Source organism: Dipodomys spectabilis, unplaced genomic scaffold, assembly GCF_019054845.1.
Source record: "Dipodomys spectabilis isolate Male_0828 unplaced genomic scaffold, ASM1905484v1 ptg000394l, whole genome shotgun sequence".
NCBI lineage: Eukaryota > Metazoa > Chordata > Mammalia > Rodentia > Heteromyidae > Dipodomys > Dipodomys spectabilis.
Genome location: NW_024871071.1, coordinates 810299 through 830442, shown reverse-complemented (window position 1 = coordinate 830442; position 20144 = coordinate 810299). Strand labels below are relative to the sequence as shown.

The 20144-nt window shown below is 36.7% G+C and overlaps 1 protein-coding gene across 2 annotated transcripts in view; it reads right to left on the bottom strand.

Annotated features, from left to right (window-relative positions):
- Positions 1 to 20144, bottom strand: part of Neto2 (neuropilin and tolloid like 2) — a 55171-nt gene that overhangs the window by 22646 nt on the left and 12381 nt on the right. The window contains exons 2-6 of one of the 2 annotated variants that reach the window (XM_042667372.1): positions 15270 to 15326; positions 12669 to 12809; positions 11798 to 12046; positions 8244 to 8288; positions 8034 to 8161 (exon numbers count right to left, since the gene is read on the bottom strand). In XM_042667372.1, the coding sequence (XP_042523306.1) occupies positions 8034 to 8161; positions 8244 to 8288; positions 11798 to 12046; positions 12669 to 12809; positions 15270 to 15326 (620 nt within the window). The remainder of the gene's footprint in view (positions 1 to 8033; positions 8162 to 8243; positions 8289 to 11797; positions 12047 to 12668; positions 12810 to 15269; positions 15327 to 20144) is intronic. The other variant, XM_042667373.1, reaches the window with a different exon arrangement.

Below are 20144 nucleotides of genomic sequence, written 5' to 3'. Positions count from 1 at the left end.
TTGTTACTGAGTGCTATTACTTTAGGAAAGTACTGGAACTTGAACTCAGGTCCTCACACTTCCTTTGCTTGATTGCTCATTACTGGCATGATACCACTTGTGCCACACCTCCAACCCTACTTTTTGCTGGTGCTTTTGAAGCTTGTCCAGGGTTGTTCAGAGCAGGGTTGTGAACCAAGGTTGATCTGACTGTGTCCTTCCCACTCCACAAGATGTTTACATATGCATATGCACACACACCTTTACTCTTTTGGCTTTAGTTGCTCATGTGTGAACAACTAAATAAAATAAAAAATAAAAATTTAATGAGTGAATGTTTCTTGAACTAACTGCTTTCCTGAAAGTGGTATGCCACTCTTCATTTAAAGGGCTTTATTGTTTTATTTAATAAAACATGTCACATATTTTTCCTCTGTAGATTACCTTGAAGGCATGAAGCTAAGAACAAAAACAAAATGTACTGCTCAAAATTTGACCAAGTAACTTTGGTATATTTGAAATGACTAGTATGCCATTTCCGTAAGAATAGTAAACAATTATAATGAAATAGATGGCCTGTTCTAGAACTTCATAAAGTCTTCATGCATGCATTTTAATATAAAAACATATGGTTTCAGTGGGGTGTGGTGGTTCATGCCTATAATCCCAGCTACCTGGTAGCCCAAGGCAGGAAATTTGCAAGTTTGAAGCCTGTAGAGAACTTAGTGAGAATCTGGATTCAATTTCCATATGGGGGAGGAAAAGAAAAGGAATACATTTTCTTAACTATATCATCAGTTCTCTTTCTCTGTTACTTATATAACCAGCCCTCTCTTCATGGTCCTATGGTAGCAAATCTCACATAACTGTCTCCTCTATTTGAGGAGAGGACCATATGCTAAATTATGTTCAAGATAATACTTGTCCCAATGGGGAACAAGTAGCTAGGTATGTTTGGGACCTGACTCAAGTGGCAGGCATTCAGCCTGCTCAGCACAAAGCTCTGAGTTCAAATCCCAGTACTACCAAAACCAAAACTGTGAATTGATAAAATTCAGTATAATCAAGACAATCTTACTATCTGAAGTAGTTACTTTCTGTATTTATTTTCATTACTGACACAGAGGGAGATTTCATTATTACATTTCTTTTTTTTTAAGACTTTTTTCTGGTGTTACCAGGGCTGCTTCTATTTTCTACAAAGAAATATGGCTGTGCTCAAGTCTACAGTAAATGCTTTACAAAGATAATTAAGGGCTAGGAATATTGCTCAGTGGTAGAGTGCTTGCCTAGCATGCATTATGAATCCCTGGGTTCAAATACTCAGTGCCACACACAGAGAAAAGACCAGAAGTGGTGCTGTGACTCAAGTGGTGGAGTGCTAGCCTTGAGCAAAAGAAGTTCAGGATAGCACCCAGGCCCTGAGTTCAAACCCAGGACTGGCAAAAAAGGATATAATTTAAAAAATCTAATTAAACATGTATAAAGACTGTATATCTTTCAATTGTGAATGTAGTAAAATATCCAAGCTAATAGTTTGGTTCAGTTAACTTCCAGAAAGCATTGATAACATGAATCTGGCAATATGATGTGTGTAGGTGTGTGAAATTTCTCTTGCTCCAGAGGACATGAAGAGAGTACCCTCCACTAAGCACTCCTGGACTCTAACCTGATCCTGTATCTCTTAAAGATGTATATTCTTATATAGCTGAGGGTTTCTATATCATTTTCTTGAGGAATTTATAACACTAACTTTGTTACAATGCCTTCTCTGGTTGTCAGGGTATGTTTTGGAACTAACATGAGCTTGCTTTGACCTTCCTTTCACTTCTTAGAAGATACTTTCTAGTGTTCCAAAGCTTGCCAGTGGAATCTGGTAGCAGTGCAGCGTTTTCTGTTAGGTTTTTAACTATGACTCTAATTTTGTGATAAATATAGCATGATTCAGTTTCTGTATTCCCTGTAGGATATGTGTAGGCAGTGTATATGTAGCTTTTAAGGAATTTGTCCATTTTATCTAAGTCCTCTGATACTGGGGCACAGAACACTCTCTTCCTATCTCCTCCTTTGTGTGTTCCTATTGAGAGTTAAACTCAGGGCCTAAACTGTCACTTAGTTTTTTCACTCATGGCTGGCATTCTACCAGTTCAGCCATACCCTCACTTTAGGCCTTTTGGTGGCTAATGGGAGATAAAAGTTTCATGGTCTTTCCTGCCCAAGCTGGCTTTAAATAGTGGTCCTCAGATCAGGAGCTATTCAGCCTCCTGAGTAACTACAATTACAGGTGTGAGCCATGGGTGCCTGGCTTCAATTTTCTTTTTAACAATACTAGAGTGATAGCCTCTCATTCCTGGTATTGGTAAGAGGTTTAGACTTACTCAAGAATTTAACATTAACAAAGCTCTATGACTTAAGTATCACTATCCTTTTGTCTAAAGAACTTTTTATCATTTCTCTTACAGCAGGTCTAAGGTAACAAATTTTGTCACTCTGCCTTCATCAGTGTATGACTTCATTGTGCCCTTATTCCTGGAAGTTTTGCCGGATATAAGATTCTGAGTTCATCATTTAAAAAAAAAATCTCCAGTATAATTGGCTATTTTTAGTTATTATAATTCCTAAAGAAAACCCACAGTATTCAAATCATTGTTCCCTTATGCAAATAGCACTATTTTCTCTGGCAGATTTTAAGAACTTTATCTGATTTTGATGTGTGCAGTCTTTTTCTCCCCCCCCCATTAGTGTTAACTGAACTTCTTAAATCTACACATTTATGTCTTTTACTAAACTTTGTACTTTTTCCACAATTATTTCTTCAGATATCATTCTGTGCAAGCTCTGTTTCTTTTACCTGGCAGGGCTTAAATGGTTAGGCCTTCTGACATCGTCTTACAGAGCTCTGAAACTCTGTCAAGTTATATTCAATTTTGTTTTGCATTTCAGATTGGATAATTTCCACCAACTTCATCTTTAAATTTCTATAATCTTTATTCTGATAGAAATTATATACCCTCGGGGCTGGGAAGTTGGCTCAGTGGTAGAGTGCTTGCCTTGAATGCATGAGGCCCTGGGTTCGATTCCTCAGCACCACATAACCAGAAAAGCCGGAAGTGGTGCTGTGGCTTAAGTGGTAGGGTGCTAGCCTTGAGGTGAAGAGCTAAGGGACAGCGCCCAGGCCCAGAGTTCAAGCCCATGACCGACAAAAAGAAAAAAAGAAATTATATACTGTGAATTTTTTACTGTTTAATTGAAGTTTTGTGTACTTTCTGCCTGGGCTGGCTTGAAACTTTGGTTCTCCAGATCTCAGTTTCTTTGAGTAGCTAGGATTACAAGAATAAGGTATCAGCATTCTGGTTTTCTTTTTTATTGAGATAGAATCTCACTGTGAATCCCAGAGTCCTCCAACTTGAGATGTTCCTATGTCAGCTTTCCAAGTAACTAGAATTTTAGGTTAGTGCCACTACACTACTCAGTTTTGAGCTATTTGTGTGCAGTGGTGGGGCAGTCCTGGGCCTGGGCACTATCCTTGAGCATTTTTTGCTCAAGGTTAACACTCTACCACAAGTGTCAAGCTCTGCTTCTGGCTTTTTGGTGGCTAATTGGCAATAAGAGTCTCACCAACTTTCCTGCTCTGTCTGGCTTTGAACTGTGTTCTGCAGATCTCAGACTCCTCAGTAGCTAAGAGTACAGTTATAAGCCACTGGTGCCTTGCCTAGATTTTTAAAAAAAATTCTCTCTTTTTATATGTATGGTCCTGGGGTTTTAACTCAGGGTTTTGTGCTTTCTAGTAGTCACTTTACCACCTAAGCCAAGCTCCCAGCCCTGTATTTTAAATTTATTTCTGCTTTTAAAATGATTACCCTTTTCTGTCTTTGGATATGTCATTTTTTTAACTCTTGATTTGAATCTTAGTTCATTAAATTTCAATCTTTTTTTCTTTTAAAGAAAGTACAATAAATGAAAGCTCCTAATGTCCTCAAAAGTATTCTGTGAGCTGCATAGCCCAATAACTTTCTTTTTATGGTATTGGGGCTTGAACTCAGTGCCTGGGTGCTGTTCCTGTGCTTTTTTGCTCGTCTGGTGTTCTACCATTTGATCCACAGCATTACTTCTGGCTTTTTGCTGATTAACTGAAGTTAAGGCTCACAGAACTTCTTGCTTGCAGACAGGTTTTAAATCTCGATCTCAGTTCTCAGCACCTGACTCAAGCCACTTATAACTGAGAGGAGAAAAACTTACTCACTGCAACTGAATTTGGTTTTCCTTGGCAATCACCACTTTTTGAAATAATTATATCTTCCTTGTGAATTAGTGACGTTTCTAATTTATGTTTCAATAGTTACTGTTATCTTTGGAGAGCTGTCTGACATTTCTTTCTTACTTTTTGGAATTTGAGAATTTTAACTGTAGCATTTATCTATTACTTTTGATGTAAAATCACTTAATTTTGCCTTGAATCACAATTTAGATACTGTTGCGGAGGTTAGGTGACTAGTATTTTTCTTCCCAACACTGTTAAAATACTATTCTGTTATATTTGATCATCCATTGTGCTATTGGTGGTTCTGGTAAGAATTTTAAGAGTACCCGTTTTGACAAGAAATATCCTTATTACCTTACTTATGTAACTGTAACCCCTCTCTATATCACCTTGACAATTAAAAACAAAACAAAATAAAAATTTTGCTGGGCACTAGTGGCTCACACCTATAATCCTAGCTACTTAGGAAGCTGAAATTTGATTACAGATTGATGGGCAGAAAGATCCAGAGTAGAAGCGTGGTTCACGTGATAGAGCCTCAGGCTTAAGTGAAAAAAATCAACAGATTGAGAAGCCCTGAGTTCATGTCCCCAATTTTTTTCTTTTTTTTTGTGGTATCAATCTAAGTATAATTTAAAGGATATATTTCCCTGGTGGAGGGCCTTTAATCAGTGCGTTCTCTCTCTCTCTCTCTCTCTCTTTTTCTCTCTCGGTAGTAATGGGATTTGAACTCTGGATTTTGGTCTTGTTAGGTAGGTAGGTGCTCTATGATAGAGCAACACTTTTGAAGTGGGGCTTGTCTGGACTGAGCTATTTACATTTCTCATCAGAGCTAGGATGACAAGTGCAACCACCATACCCAGCTTCTCTTGCTGAGATGAGGTTTCAGAAACTTGTCATTTGGCTCAGTATGGTCTGGAACCACAATCTTCTGACTTCCTCTACCCAAATATCTGGGAGGCAAATATGACACACCAAAGATGGCTTCTCTCTTTTTATTAGCATATATTAATTGTGCTACTTCCATATGTAAAGATAATGTACTTTATCAAATTCACCCCTCCATCAATTCTTGGAAATTTTCTTAACAGACATTTATGCTATCTAGCACTACCATTCCCCAACCTTTTAATAAACATACTTTTTAGTACAGAAGATTTAGTTGGTTACTTAATGTATCTGGTCATTTTGAGTTCTCTTCTTTCTTGTAGGATATTTAAAACACAAAAGTTTTGTAGGGCTAAGATTCTTCCTATTTGTTTTGTCTGTCAATTTTTACTTCACAGGTAGGATGGGAACACAGATGTTCTCTAACTTGGAATTGTAACCCTGTAGCCTCACCGATTATTTTAGATTTTCTGCCAAAGGTTGTATGGATTTATGTACCTTTCTTTAGTTTTAGGTATCAGTAGTTCCTGGCTTGAACAAGAAATGCAAAATTCCGATCTCAGGCCCAAAGTATTTTTGAGAAAGAAAGACTTCAACCTTACTTCCACCCCTGTCCCAAGAACAAGCCAGAAGAACACGTTTGCCATTGGCACATGTTAGTGGAAATATCTTCTGGCTTATCCTATGTCAATTATCTCCCTCCAAGGTCCAGCTTTATGTAAGAGGGGTCTCACAATGGTCACATGAGCCCTAGGGTTTTTGTTTTCCAAGTGGTGTTAAAGCCAAGCTCCCAAGATGGTAACTAAAGAAGCCATAGGCATTCATAACATTAGCTTCAGTTACTCTACTAATTTAGTTATCTTGCTTCCTTTTGAATCCACAGAATTACTTTATTTCCCCCTTAAATTTTCATATGCTTTTAAAAGGATATTTGGAGTTAGATAACTTACACCTGTAATCTGGAGGACTGCTGTTTCAAGCCAGCCTGGGCAAAAGTTTGGAAGATTCCATCGCTACCAATAAAACCTTGGCATGGTGGTGTGTACCATCATCCCAGCTACTCTGGAAGCATAAGTAGGACTGAGGTCTAGGATGACTAGAGACAAAAGTAGGAGCCCTTGGGAAAATTACTGAAGCAAAATGGGGCATGGTTCAAGTGGTAGAGCACTTGCCTACTAAGGCTAAGTACCCAAGTTCAAACTCTAGTACCACAAAACAAAAACAGTGATAAAACAAAGACATGGATATTTATAAGTTTTAAATCAATACTTCTCAGTATTTCTAAGTGTTTCTTGACCTGTTTGAGTGTTTTCCAGATTATGGATCACAGTTCGGAGCCAATCCAGAGAGAAAAGTACATGAGACTTCATTTCCAATTAACAGTAAAATGCTGCAATGATGGTATTGCTCAAGAGGTAGAGCAAAAGCTGTGAGCAAAAAAGTCAACTGAAAGAATGAGGCCTTGAGTTCAAAGCCCTCATATTAACAAAGAAAAGAATCATATTAGCATATCTGAATATCTATATATACCATATTACCAAACTGTATCTGGCTTTCTTTTCTTTTCCTCCCTCTCTCCCTTCCTTTCCTTCCTTTTTTTTTTTTGGGTCCGGTCATGAGGCCTGAACTCTGGGCCTGGGCGCTGTCCCTCAGCTCTTCAGCTCAAGGCTAGTGCTCTACCACTTGAGCCACAGCGCCACTTCTAGCTTTTTTTCTTTTTGCTTATGTGGTGCTGGGGAATCAAACCCAGGGCCTCATGCATGCAAGGCAAGCGCTCTACCACTGAGCCACCTTCCCAGCCCTCCTTCCTTCTTTTTGGTGGTACTGGGGAGTGAATTTAGGGTCTCATGCTTCCTAGACATGTGTTCTACCACTTGAGCCATGCTTCAGCTGCTTCTTGCATTGGTTATTTTTGAAGTAGAGTCTTGCTTCATGTGAAGGCTGGCCTGGTTTTTTATCCTTTTACTTGTCCTTCACTGTATTGATGGGAATGGGGATAACAGGAGAGCACCATCACAGCCAGCCATTGTTGGAGATAAAGTCATACTTTATCCTAGACTTCTATACTTCTATTCCTAGACTGGTCTTAAACCATGATCCCTTGATCTCTACCTCCTGAGTAGCTAGTATGACAGATCGGAGCCGCCATATCCAGCTCCTGAAACAGAAAATTTTGCTATATAACCCTAACTAGTCTTGAACTCAGTTCTAAAGCGCTCAGATTATAGGTATTCTCCACCATGAACAATTTCATGTTTCTTTAAAAGGCACATTCTCCCACTTGCTCTTCTTTTCTGTCTCTTCATGTATGTATATGTTAAAGTCTAATTTTAAATCTGTTGATATTCCTACAAGTATAAATTAAATGCAAAAACTAGTTAGCAGCCAGCCTCAATCTGTGAAAGTTATTTAAAAATATTCTCTGCAGAACTTTCCATAGAGGCTCCACATGATCAGCAAAGGCAGCACAGTAGGAACACAGAATAAGACTCAGCATATTTGTGATTTACGCTTATAGAACAAATCCTGGTTAGAAAGTTAGAAGGTTAGAGGTTAGAAGGTAAACTAATCTTTCCAGCCTTATCTTCCTCCTATAAGAAAAGTTTTGATCATACTGATCAATACTTGCATTCACCAATTAGGAATCCATATATTATGAATTCAGGGCCCTGTCCCTGAGCTTTTTCGCTCAAGGGTAGTGCTCTACCACTTGAGCCACAGCTCATTTCCATCTTTCTGGGAGCTGACCAGAGGTAAAAGTCTCATAGTTGTATCTGCCAGGCTGGGTCTAAACTATAACTGTTTGACCTCAGCTCCATGAGCTGCTAGGATTATTAAAACCATATCTTGTACCAATCAGCTATTATTATGTACTTCTCGGAAGTGATTCAATATATAATTATACCTTAGCTTTTGGAGTTGCTTTAATTGTCCATATGCAATCAACTGCTTGGCCAGGTTTTGTTTTGTCTTCTTGTTCTACCTGACTAGAACGCACTATTCCATCAGCTCCCGAGAGCTCAAACTGGCAATCTAGAGAGAATAAATGAATAATGTTCAAAGGAAAACAAGACTAATCAAATATGCCACGGGTAAAGCAGGTAATATACTAAACCTGGGATGGGATTTAAAATACCTCCTAGGTAAGTAAAGTCTGGATCTGTAACAGAAAAAAGAAGAAAAAGGATGGTCACTGATACTGGGTTACTTTAGAGTTAACATTTTAGGCTATATCTAAAGCTGTATTTGATAGCAAGATTAAGAAAAGCTTTCACTGATACAGACTATGTCTCTATCACTAGTACCTTACAAGCTTGCTTATGAAACTAATAGTTATTTAATGATGTGTATACTTTTGATCCTATCAAATTCATCATTTATGCTACTTCAAAACTCATATCAACTATCAAAAACAGACACTAGTTCTCAGACAGTTGAAAAGGTAAGTAAAATGTGGTATATACAATAAAATAGAATATTATTTAGGCTTTTGCTTAATCATACTGAAAATTATCTTCTAAAATTTGTGGTTATATGGGCTGTGGTGATGGTTGCCAGGTACTGTAATTACTGTACTTCTTGCTACTATACTGTGCACTTACAAGTGCTCCAAAGGTAATTTTATTACTATGTATATTTTACCATTTTAAAATTTAGCAGGAGGCTAATTAATTAATAAATAGTGGCTCATTCCTGTAATCCTAGCTACTCAGAAGGCTAAGTTCTGAGGATCCCAGTTGAAAGCCAGCCTGGGCAAGAACGACTGTAAGACTCTTATCTCCAATTATATACAAAAAAGCCAAAAGTGGAACTGTAGTTCAAATAATATGACATCAACCCTGAGCAAAAAAGCTGAAGAACAGTGCCCAGGTCCTGAGTTCAAGTCCTATTACTGGCACGCATGCATGTGTGCGCACACACACACACGCTCTCTCACACACACACATACAATCACAGCTATTGGCATCTTAAAAAAAATCACAAAGTTCAATAGAACCTGTATAGATCAAACAGTAGTCTGGAAAACTTATTTCATACATTTGCATTTTGTGTGCTTCATTCTTGTTAACTAAAAACAGTTTATAAAGTCATCCAACTGTGGATTGAAAAGAAATTATTACCTTGATTTAGACTATATCTCAGAGACTGTTCTTTTTTTCATGTAAACTCACTCTTGCTAAAAAGGAGCTGTAGACATTACAGTTCTTTTACATGTCAAAGAGAAATTTAAATCTTAAGCAGCACTGGGAGCAAGAGTCAGTAGCTATCTGGCAAACTGATCAATTTTAAGATATTATTATATTACATTTCCCCCTGGAAGTAAGCCAATTAAAAAAATCTCTACAAATATCACTAATAGATTAAAAATTTGATTAAAAATCATTAATTTCTCAGCATTGTTAGTGTTTCTTCCAGACTTACCACTCTCTAGACAAAGTTTGTTTTAGAAACATGACTATGAATAACAATTTTAGAAAAAATTTCACTCCTATTTACTTTGACATGAGTTGTTTTTCCTCCTTTTAGCAATACAACTATAGAATACTCACTTAAAAAATACTAATACTGGAGCTTGAGGTTAGGTTCTGGCACTCTCCTTTAGCTTTTTCACTGGCACTCTACCATTTGAGCCAGCTCTACTTCCAGATTCTTGCTGGTTAATTGGAGATAAAGAGTCTCATGGGCTGGCTTTGAAGCTCAAACTTCAAGTGTTAGCCTCCTGAGTAGCTAGAATTACAGGCATGAGCTACTGTACCTGGCTCTCATTTATATTTTAAGGGTAACATGGCAGAATAAAAGTTGCATATAGTATTGGAATCTTATCTTAGATTTGTCATTAGAAAATCAACCTCTAAGGTTCTTCATCTAGATCACAGAATCCTTGGTTGTTACTGTCATTAGCATAAAATTAAATACAATGAATTTAAAAAATGAGGCATTATAAAATACAAGTTAAAAATCCTAAACTTTGGCATAATTTGTTTATAGTTTAACTATAAATCACGTAAAACTTCTCTTATGATATGTAAAAAAGGAAAAACAAAGGTCCAAAGGTCCAAACTACCTTTCCATAGAAAGTTGTATGTTATTTTAAATATTTTAAATATTGTTCAAATTAGACCACTTTTCTGTTGCCTTTTTCTTTCAAATAGTATAAATGTACTTGTTAAGATCTAACCTGAGAATTAAATTCTGTAGTAGTGTCTTTATGACATTGAAGTTATCAATTATTTCTATAATTGAGTTAATAAGAATCAAATACCATTTAACCAGATATTATTATATCTTTATATATTTTATATATTGAACCAGTTATTTTTATCATAAATGATAGTTCTCAAACTAGTGTAAACTAGCTGTCAAGGCAGAATAGCTTATATGACCTGTATGACCAATCACCATTCTTTTCTTTGCCATTGTGAGGGAACAGTTTAGTAGTTATGACTTTATAATTGGGATAAACTCTAGCCCAAATTTTTTTGAGATAAGATCTTGTAACCTAGAAATAAAATAAATGAAATGTTGCTATCAAAATAGCCCAGGATGGCCTCAAACTTACAACCTCCTTACCATAGCATCTTGAGTAGCTGAGATCACTGTGTGCCTCTGTCACCATTTAAAACCTTTTAAAATGGCATTAAATTCATTCAGTGTTGTGCAACTTTTATTCTGGAATTTTTCTGGACATTGCAACTGAAAGTTTCTTCCTATTAAATACCAATTCTCTCTTCTTTCTTCCCTGGTCCCTGACAACCATTCTACTTCCTGTTCCTATGATTTTTTTTAATGACTCCTTTAGATAGCTTGTATAAGCAGTTCATAAAATATTTTAATTTTTATTTCTGGGTACCTTTATTTAGCATGTATCTTCTACATTCATCCATAATATATTATAATTTACCAAAATCAGTTAGCTTATATCCTTATCAAAGCTTGCACATAGATGTTTACAGCGGCTTTATTCATAATTGTTGCAACTTGGAAGCAACAAAGATCTTTCAGTAGAATGGGTAAATCAATTGTGGTATAATCAGACAATAAAGTATTATTTAATGTTAAGAAAAGGAGCTATGAAATGACATAAACAACCATGTATTCATAGAGTTGAATGAAAGAAGTCAATGTGAAAAGGCTGATACTGTGTGATTCCAGTTATACATGATACTCTGGAAGAGTATAACTGCGAAGTTTACTCTTCTCCAGTGGCTGGAGGGATGAATAAGTGGAGTGAGCACAGGGGATTTTTAGGGCAGCAAAAATATTCTGTCTGATACTCTAATAGTGGACACATGTCATCAACACATTTGTCAAACCACAGAATATACAATCTTTGTTGATCTCTAATGGTGATCAATGTTGATCTCTAACACTTGATCTCTCAAAGGTGATCTCTAGGGTAAATCATGTGTTATTAGTGATAATGGTGTATGAATATTGGGTCACTGACTGTAACAAATGTATCATTCTGAGATTGGAGGTATATGACAACTGTAGGTCTGCTCGGTTTTACTTAACATGATTCTGGTGGGAGTTTGTTGTTGATATCTGCCTTGAAGATTTCTTTTAAAGGCTCAATTTGATTAGCCTAACTAAACCTTTTCTAACCTTAAGTTTCTAGAATCAGAAAGAAATATTCAATCACTAAAAGAAAGATAGCTTATTCTTTACCTGGAATAAATGAGTATTTTGCTCGAAATCCCAGTCCTTCAAGTTCTTCATCAGAACTAAATTTAATCCACATGAATCTCCCTGTTGACCTAATTAATGGAGGGCTTTTCATGCCACAGTAACGATCTATAAGAGGAGAGAAACCAAATGGCCCATCTCGAACTTCCAAGTGATCAAATCGACATTCAAATGATGGTTCTATATAATAATGTTCATCAAAGGTCAACTCTATTCTTTGACGTGGAGCAGCTATAAAATAAGAGTAAGCAAATCAGGGCAGTATGAACAGGAAAGATACACATGTATGGACACAAGTGAGAAAAGCAAATCACTCTATTAATATTTTATAGATGATAGTCATAGTGAGTATTATTATAAGTCATAATAAATATCCTATTTCATATAAGTAGAAATAGAATAACATTTCTCTTCGGTATATGCTCTTTGTTTTAACCAATTTATTTGTAAATAGATTTGACTGATTAAAACTGATATCTTCTATATGATATATAGAACAATAAAAGAACTTACTAATATGAACATAAATTTGCATAATACCTAATAAGAAATGCTAGTAAGTGTAACTTTCCTATTAAAGAAGTTTGTCATATATACTATTTTACCTAAATTATACTTTAGTAGATTCCAAATTCCCATAACCTTTTAACTATCACTTGTTAACATACTCAATATTATGATATTTATTTTACTCATATTTATTTATTCAGTATAAACTATGCTGAATTAATACAGAGTGCAGTATAAAATATAAAATTCACACTGGTTTAAACAAGGTATTTTGCCAATGTGGTTAGTTTTATAATAAGAAGTGACTATTTCATACAATTAAAGACAAAAATTGGACAAATACCTTCCAAGATGTAGATGCACTCCTTGTTTGGTGGATAGGAGTTGGGATAATTTGGTGAAGCAAAATGACCTCCATTGCTGGTTCGAACCCAAATGCCACACTGAGTTGGAGGACTATGCTTGATTCCAATATTTTGTCCATCTTTAGGAAAAACAGAAATTTAGACATTATCCCAGGAAAAGAGAATAACATTATTCCCTTTCCCCCACAATTTCTAACAATTACCCATTCTAGTGCAGATATATATGTGTGTGTGTGTGTGTGTGTATATATATATATATATATATATATATATACACACACACACACATATATATATATCCCTAAGAACCAAATTTAACAGAACAAATTCAGTACAAAAGTGAGAGAAAGATAAGATTTCTGTATGCAGTGCTTGTTGAAAGAATTTGTATCTGGAGAAGTTGGCTACGGAAGAGAACAAGGAAATAAAATGCTTACATTTGACAATGTAAAAAACATGTGGGAGGATCTAATCAATTGATAACATTTAGTAAAATTCAGTCTGATATAAAAATAAAATTATTTCTGGAATTATCTCTGATATAGTATATTTATACTTATTTTACCACATGCCAAGTAAAATTCAAAGATTACAGAGGGATTTTAGTTAATGATTGTCACTGAATACATGCATTTACTTTTACAACCTCCTTAAATTTCACTTGTTTTTGCCTGTACTAGGACCTGGCAGCCTTCACTCTCCTTTCTTTTCTTTTTTCTTATCCTTAAGTACAGATAAGTGGACACAATTCTAACAGCTGTAAGAAATGTATTTTTAAAACCCAGTAATCTGGGCTCCCATGGTTCACACCTGTAATCCTAGCTACTCAGGAAGCTGAGGTCTGAGGATCGCAGTTCAAAGCCGGCCTGGACAGGAAAGTCTGTGAGACTCTTATCTCCAATTAACCACCAGAAAACTGGAAGTGGCACTGTGGCTCTTGAGTGCTAGCCTTGAGCTGAAGAGCTCAGGGACAGTGTCCAGACCTAGAGTTCAAGCCCCACAACGGACAAAACAAACCAAAAAACCCAGTAAAAACAAAAATAAAATAAAGCCTTCCTTTAATCTACAGAGATAGAAAAGCAAGTATATCAGAAGACATGAACAAGGATATTCAAAGCAAAGCATATTCGGAAAACAAAAGAAAGCTTCCATTACAGGAGAAAGGAAAGCATGAGAAGAATGTTTGGTGCTTAAAGCTGAGTCTACTGAAGTTTCACTGAAACACCCACGTCCATTACTGGCCTATGTACTGGATGCTTTCACACAAAGAAGAGCTGAGCAGCTTCCTCCAGACTGTGGCCTGCAAAGACTTAAATACTTTTAATCTGAACTTTTACAGAAAGTTTTCTAATTCCTAGTGTTGAGAATAAAGTTAAGTAAGTCTCCCAGAATGTGGCTCAGAGGGCGAGATGAGAGGTTGAGATAGGAGGATAGTAAATTCAAGGTCAGCATGGGCTATAATAGCCTTGAATTTAAAAAAAAAAAAAAGTCCTACCATGGTGGTGTATGTCTATAATTCCAACACTTGACAGGCAGATGCAGAAGAATTTCCAGTTATTTAGAAGATCCTGTCTCAAACAAAACAATATAACTAACCTCTACCTTCCAAAAACAGGTAACAACCAAAAGGGCTATAACCAAGTAATAGGAATTTCTGAAAAGACAAACACAGAAAATGAAAATTTAAAAAATTCAACAGAAACAAACATTTCTCAAACCCAAAAACAAAATTCATACTGAAAAAAACACTCTAAATCCAGATGCTGATATAACTAGAATTGTGGTAAGTTATATTGAGAAGGCTGATACAAAACAGAAAGCTAGAGAATGCTTTCTGGAAGATATCTTCAACCTTGTCCTCTAAGCTGAGAATTAGGAATGCACTCTGTGGGTGGAGTGGGCAAGTGTGTGAAAGAGCTAAATTCTTATCTTCCATGGTAAGAAATAAGTGATGTCTAAAACAGAAATCAAGAAACATCATCATAGCATGTTGCTTAAAGAAAAGAAATACTTTAACAGGTTTATTTCCATGAAGCAGGAAATGATAAGTACAGATGGGAAAATGGTTTTTCCTAGTTGTTTAATACATTTTGATTTTTATCATGTGTATACATAACTTTGGTGAAAACCAAATCAGGTCATACAGGAAATGCACCAAACTGACATGTAAATCTGGCTTAAAAATTGCAGTAGCTAGCTAATATTTTTTCATACATCAGGAAAATGAGAATAGATTTAAAGGGCTTTGAGTACTATTTTGATAGAAAGGCTTTACTTGTTTACATTGAAAAAGGGATTTTAAAAATTTCTTCTTTATGATAAAGTACAAATACATAGTGTATGTAAACCATTATACGCGAGAAGCTACTGTTTTTTTCATCTTGTTCAGGAAGACTTATATGGACATTTTACTCTACATGCAGCTAAGTCCAGTTAAATTGAGGTTTACTGGTTGACCGAAAGCCTTAGGTCATGAATTATCCCAAAAGACTTATGGAAATAGTATTCAAAAGTTGCAATCCTTTTCAATCAGCCCTCCCTCTGTCCTGAAAATGCAATGAGTTATCATCATACGTTACCTTGAGTCTTTTGGGCCACAGCGATCCCTTCTACTACAAGTATTGTTATTAACAGCACTAGAATAATAGAAAAGAAAAGTTAAAAATTGAATATATACTGTATTTTACTAAGTCTATAAGGAAGACCTGCTGACAATAACTAAAATCATAATTTCTTACCAATATTCATTCTCAAGTTTGTGGTGTGTGTGTGTATGTGTGTGCTGACCTTAGGGCTTGAATTGAGAAGCTTCTGGATTTTTGGTGGTTAATTGGAAATAAAACTCTTATGGACTTTCCTTTCCAAACTGGCTTTGAACCTTGGTCCTCAGATCTCAACCTCCTGAATAGCTAGGATGACAGCTGTAGCCACTGACACCCTGGCCACTCTTAAGATTTTTTTTTTTTTTGTCGGTCATGGGGCTTTAACTCTGGGCCTGGGCACTGTCCCTCAGCTCTTCAGCTCAAGTCGAGCACTCTACCACTTGAGCTACAGCGCCACTTCTGGTTTTTCTAGTGGTTTATTGGAGATAGGAGTCTCACTGTCTTTCCTGCCTGGGCTGGCTTTGAACTGCGATTCTCAGATCTCAGCCTCCTGAGTAGCTAGGATTACAGGCGTGAGCCACCGGCACCCGGCTCACTCTTAAGATTTTTAAGCATTAAAAACTATTTTCTGATTTATTATTTGACCCTGAAGAGCTGAAGGAAAGACATGGCTGATTTTGAACTCATTTAACTCATGGGACATAAGACATTTTTCTTTTTTATTGTTCAAACAGATTTGGATAACATGTCCATTTATAAGCACAGTGCATTCTGAATGGTCACTCCTTCCATCATTCTCCCTGTCCCATTTATCCCACATCTATGGATCTCAAGTTTCCTAATTCAGTTTTCATGTATGTACATTGATTATTATCATTATAACCATCCACTCACTATTCCTCTTTCCATTCATCTGTCCCCTTCTTTAAGCATGCACCATTTCAGTCAAGACGTTTCAGCTTCTTGGTATTCATTTTGTTAAACTGCTTGTTAACTATTCAAAGGGGTTATAGCATGGGATCTCTCTCCTGTATATGCCATCCCTTAGTCAGTTTGATCACATATATATATGCATTTGCCCTTGTGTTTTCAAATGTTTATTCTTCAAGTCTAACTTCCACATATAAAAGAAAATGTTCCTTTTGCCTCTCTGAGCCTAGCTTACTTAACTCAATATTTTTTCCAGGTCCATCCATTTCCCTGTAAATAGCATAATATTATTCTTCCTGATAGATGGATGAAATTACATGATATACCAGATTTTCTTGACCCATTTGTCAGCTGTAGGGCATCTGGGCCGTTTCTGTAACTTGGCTACTGTAAATACAATTGCAATGAACATTGATGCGCAGGTGTATTTTTGTTGTCTGTTTTTTAAATTGTATTCTGAGTTGCAATCTTTTGGATAAATGCCCAAGAGAGGCACTGCTGGATCACAGGGTAGTACTATTTTTAGCTTTAGTGTAAATTAGTGGTTGCACTTTTACATTCACACCATCAGTATAAGTTGATTCCCTCCTCCATTTGTTGTTGTGTACATTCTAACCATACTAACTAGAGTGATATAGAATCTCAATGGTTTTGTTTTGTCTTGTCTATGTGTGTGATAATCCTGGGGCTTGAACTCAGGGTTTGGGTGCTGTCTCTGAGCATTTGCCCTCTATCACTTGAGCTATAGAAGATCTACTTTTGCTTTTTTTCCCCTGGCTAATTGAAGATGAGTGTAGTAAACTTTTCTGCTCAGGATGGTTTTGAACTGTGATTCTAAGCTTTCGGCCTCCAGAGTAGCTAGGATTTACAGGCTTGAGCCAATGGCACCTGGCTCAGTGTTGTTTTGACTTGTATTTACTTTAAAGTCAGGGATGTTGAGCATTTATTCATGTATTTATTGGCCTTTTATATTTCTTCTTTTGAGAAGTGTCTATTTAGTACGTTTGCCCATTCATTAACAGGATTATTAAGACTCTTTGGGGGTTTACTTTTCTTGAGAGCCTTATATATTCTGTTTATTAGGCCTTTATCAGACAAATAGCTGGTAAAGATCTTCTCCCATTCTGAAAGCTGTCTTTTTAGCTTAGTGACTATGTCCTTCACTGTGCCAATGCTTTTGAGCTTCATGAAATTTCATTTTTCAATTATCTTGCTTATTTGCTAAGACCCTAGAATTCTACTGAGGACATTCCTGCCTATACCAGTAAGTTCTAGTGTTTTTGCTCTTTCCTATAGTAGTAGTTTCAAAGGCTCAGGACTTTTCCTGAAGTCTTTGATCCATTCTGAATTGATATTAATACAATGTGAAAAATGAAGATCCAGTTTTCCATACGGATATCCAGTTTTCCTAGCACTATTTACTGAAGAGTACTTTTTTTTTTTTCATGTTTTTGGCTTCTTTGTCAAAAATCAGATGGCTGATTTCATGTCATTTCTAGGTCTTTTCATCTGTTCTGTTGGTCTTAGATCTGTTTTTGTGCCAGTACCAACCTGTTTTTGTTACTAGATCTATGAAGTATAGTTTGAAGTCTGGGAGTGTGGTATCTACAGCACTGCTTTTCTTGCTCAATATTGCTTTGGCTATTTAGGGTCATTTGTATTTTAATATAAAATACTGGATTGTTTTCCCCATCTCTACAAATAATGACAGTGGGATCTTGATGAGTGCAGCATTGGATTTGTAAATAGCCTTTGGCTGTATGGTCATTTTTACAGGATGGTAATTCTGCTAATCCAAGAACATGGGTGGTCTTTCCCCTCCTGGTGTCTTCTTAAGTTTTTTTTGGGTGGGAGGTACCAATCCTGGGGCTTGAAATTAGTCTCTTTGAGCTTCTTTTGTTCAAGGCTCAACCACTTCAGCTACAGATCTACTTCTTTTTGATGATTAACTGGAGTTAAGAGTCTCACAGGGTATTCCTACCCTGGCTGGCTTTGAATCATAATCTTCCTTAAGCAGCTAAGATATTACAAGCATGAGCCACTGGTGCCCCACAAAAATTTTTATAGTTTTTATTCTAGAGGTCTTTCACCCCTTTGTTTGGGGTTATTTCAAGTTAATTTTTTAAAAATATTTTTTGAGGGTATTCATTGTATACAAAAAGGTACTGGCTTTTGTGTGCTGATTTTTTTCATCCCAACATTTTACCAGTATCAGTAGAATATTGGGATATAAACAGTTATAAGAGTTTAGGAATGGAGTCTTTAGGGTCCTTTAGACATAGTATCATATTAGCTGCAAATAGAGATTTTTCACTTCTTCCCTATTTGGATTCCTTATAAAAATCTTTATATTCTCTTATAAAATATATGTAATCTTTCTTTTGCCTTATTGCTCTGGCTAGGAATTCCAGACTATATTGAGTAAAGTGGACATCCTGTCTCACTCCTAATTTTAGAAAAAATTGTTTCATGTTTTCACAAATTAGTATGATGTTGGCTGTAATATATATATGCATACATATATATATTTATTTAATATATCCTATTTCTTTTTCAATTTTTTAAATTGTAATAAAGGAGTTAAAGTTACTTGTCAGGTAAAGAATACATTTCTTTTTGGACAATGTCAGCTCTTCCTTTGCTCTCTCCCAGTATTTCTAACTTCTTTAAGGTACACCTCTCTCTCTCTCACTCTCTCTCTCTCTCTGTCCTCTCTCTCGCTCTCTTTTGTGCTGGTCCTAGGGCTTGAACTTTTGGCCTGGGTACTGTCCTGGAGCTTTTGTACTCAAGGCTAGTGCCTTACCATTTGAGTCATAGCTCCACTTCCAGCTTTTCTTGGTAGTTTAATTGGAGATTAGTCTCACAGACTTTCCTGCCCACACTAGCTTCAAACTGGATCCTCAGATCTCAGCCTCCTGAGAAGCTAGCTAGGATAACAGGTGTGAGCTGTTGGTGCCCCACAAGGCACTTTGTTTTTATTTATTTATTTATTTATTTGGGTCTGGTCGTGGGGCATGAACTCTGGGCACTGTCCCTCAGCTCTTCAGCTCAAGGCTAGCGCTCTACCACTTGAGCCACAGTGCCACTTCTGGCTTTTTTCTTTTTGCTTATGTGGTGTTGAGGAATCAGACCCAGGGCCTGATGCATGCAAGGCAAGCTCTCTACCACTGAGCCACCTTCCCAGCCTCCACTTTGTTTTTTATAAACTTGTAGTCTCCTGTTTCATGCAAAGTATACTACCAACCCCACCCCTCAAAAGTTCTGAGTGATCTGCTCCTGAAGAGCATACTGGGAGTATGCAGTAGAGAAATCAACAAATGGTTAAGAGTATAGACTTCAGGAGGGAAGTAAATCTGGACTGGGATTCAAGTTTTGCCTTGTTTCAGCTGTGAATACCTATTTGTAAAATCATGCTGATGTGCAGATACCACAGTGAAAATTAAATGAAAAAAGCAGAGCACATATATTTTTTTTTTTGGGGGGGGGGGTCCGGTCGTGGGGCCTGAACTCTGGGCCTGGGCGCTGTCCATCAGCTCTTCAGCTCAAGGCTAGCGCTCTACCACTTGAGCCACAGCACCACTTCTAGCTTTTTTCTTTTTGCTTATGTGGTGCTGAGGAATCAAACCCAGGGCCTCATGCATGCAAGGCAAGCACTCTACCACTGAGCCACCTTCCCAGCCCGCACATCTTATATACTGGGAATTTTCTAAATAAACATTAGATATTAGGACAATTGATATCTGCAAGCAATCTATTATCAAAGACCAGCAACGATACAAGGTGAAAGAGGTTCATCAGGAAGCACAGAGAACATATAATGGATGCATGGGGTATGTGGGGGGGAAACCATTCATTCTGTTGGAGATTGAGGGGGATATTGAGGAAATCCTCATCAAAAAATTTTAAGCCCAGGAACAGAAG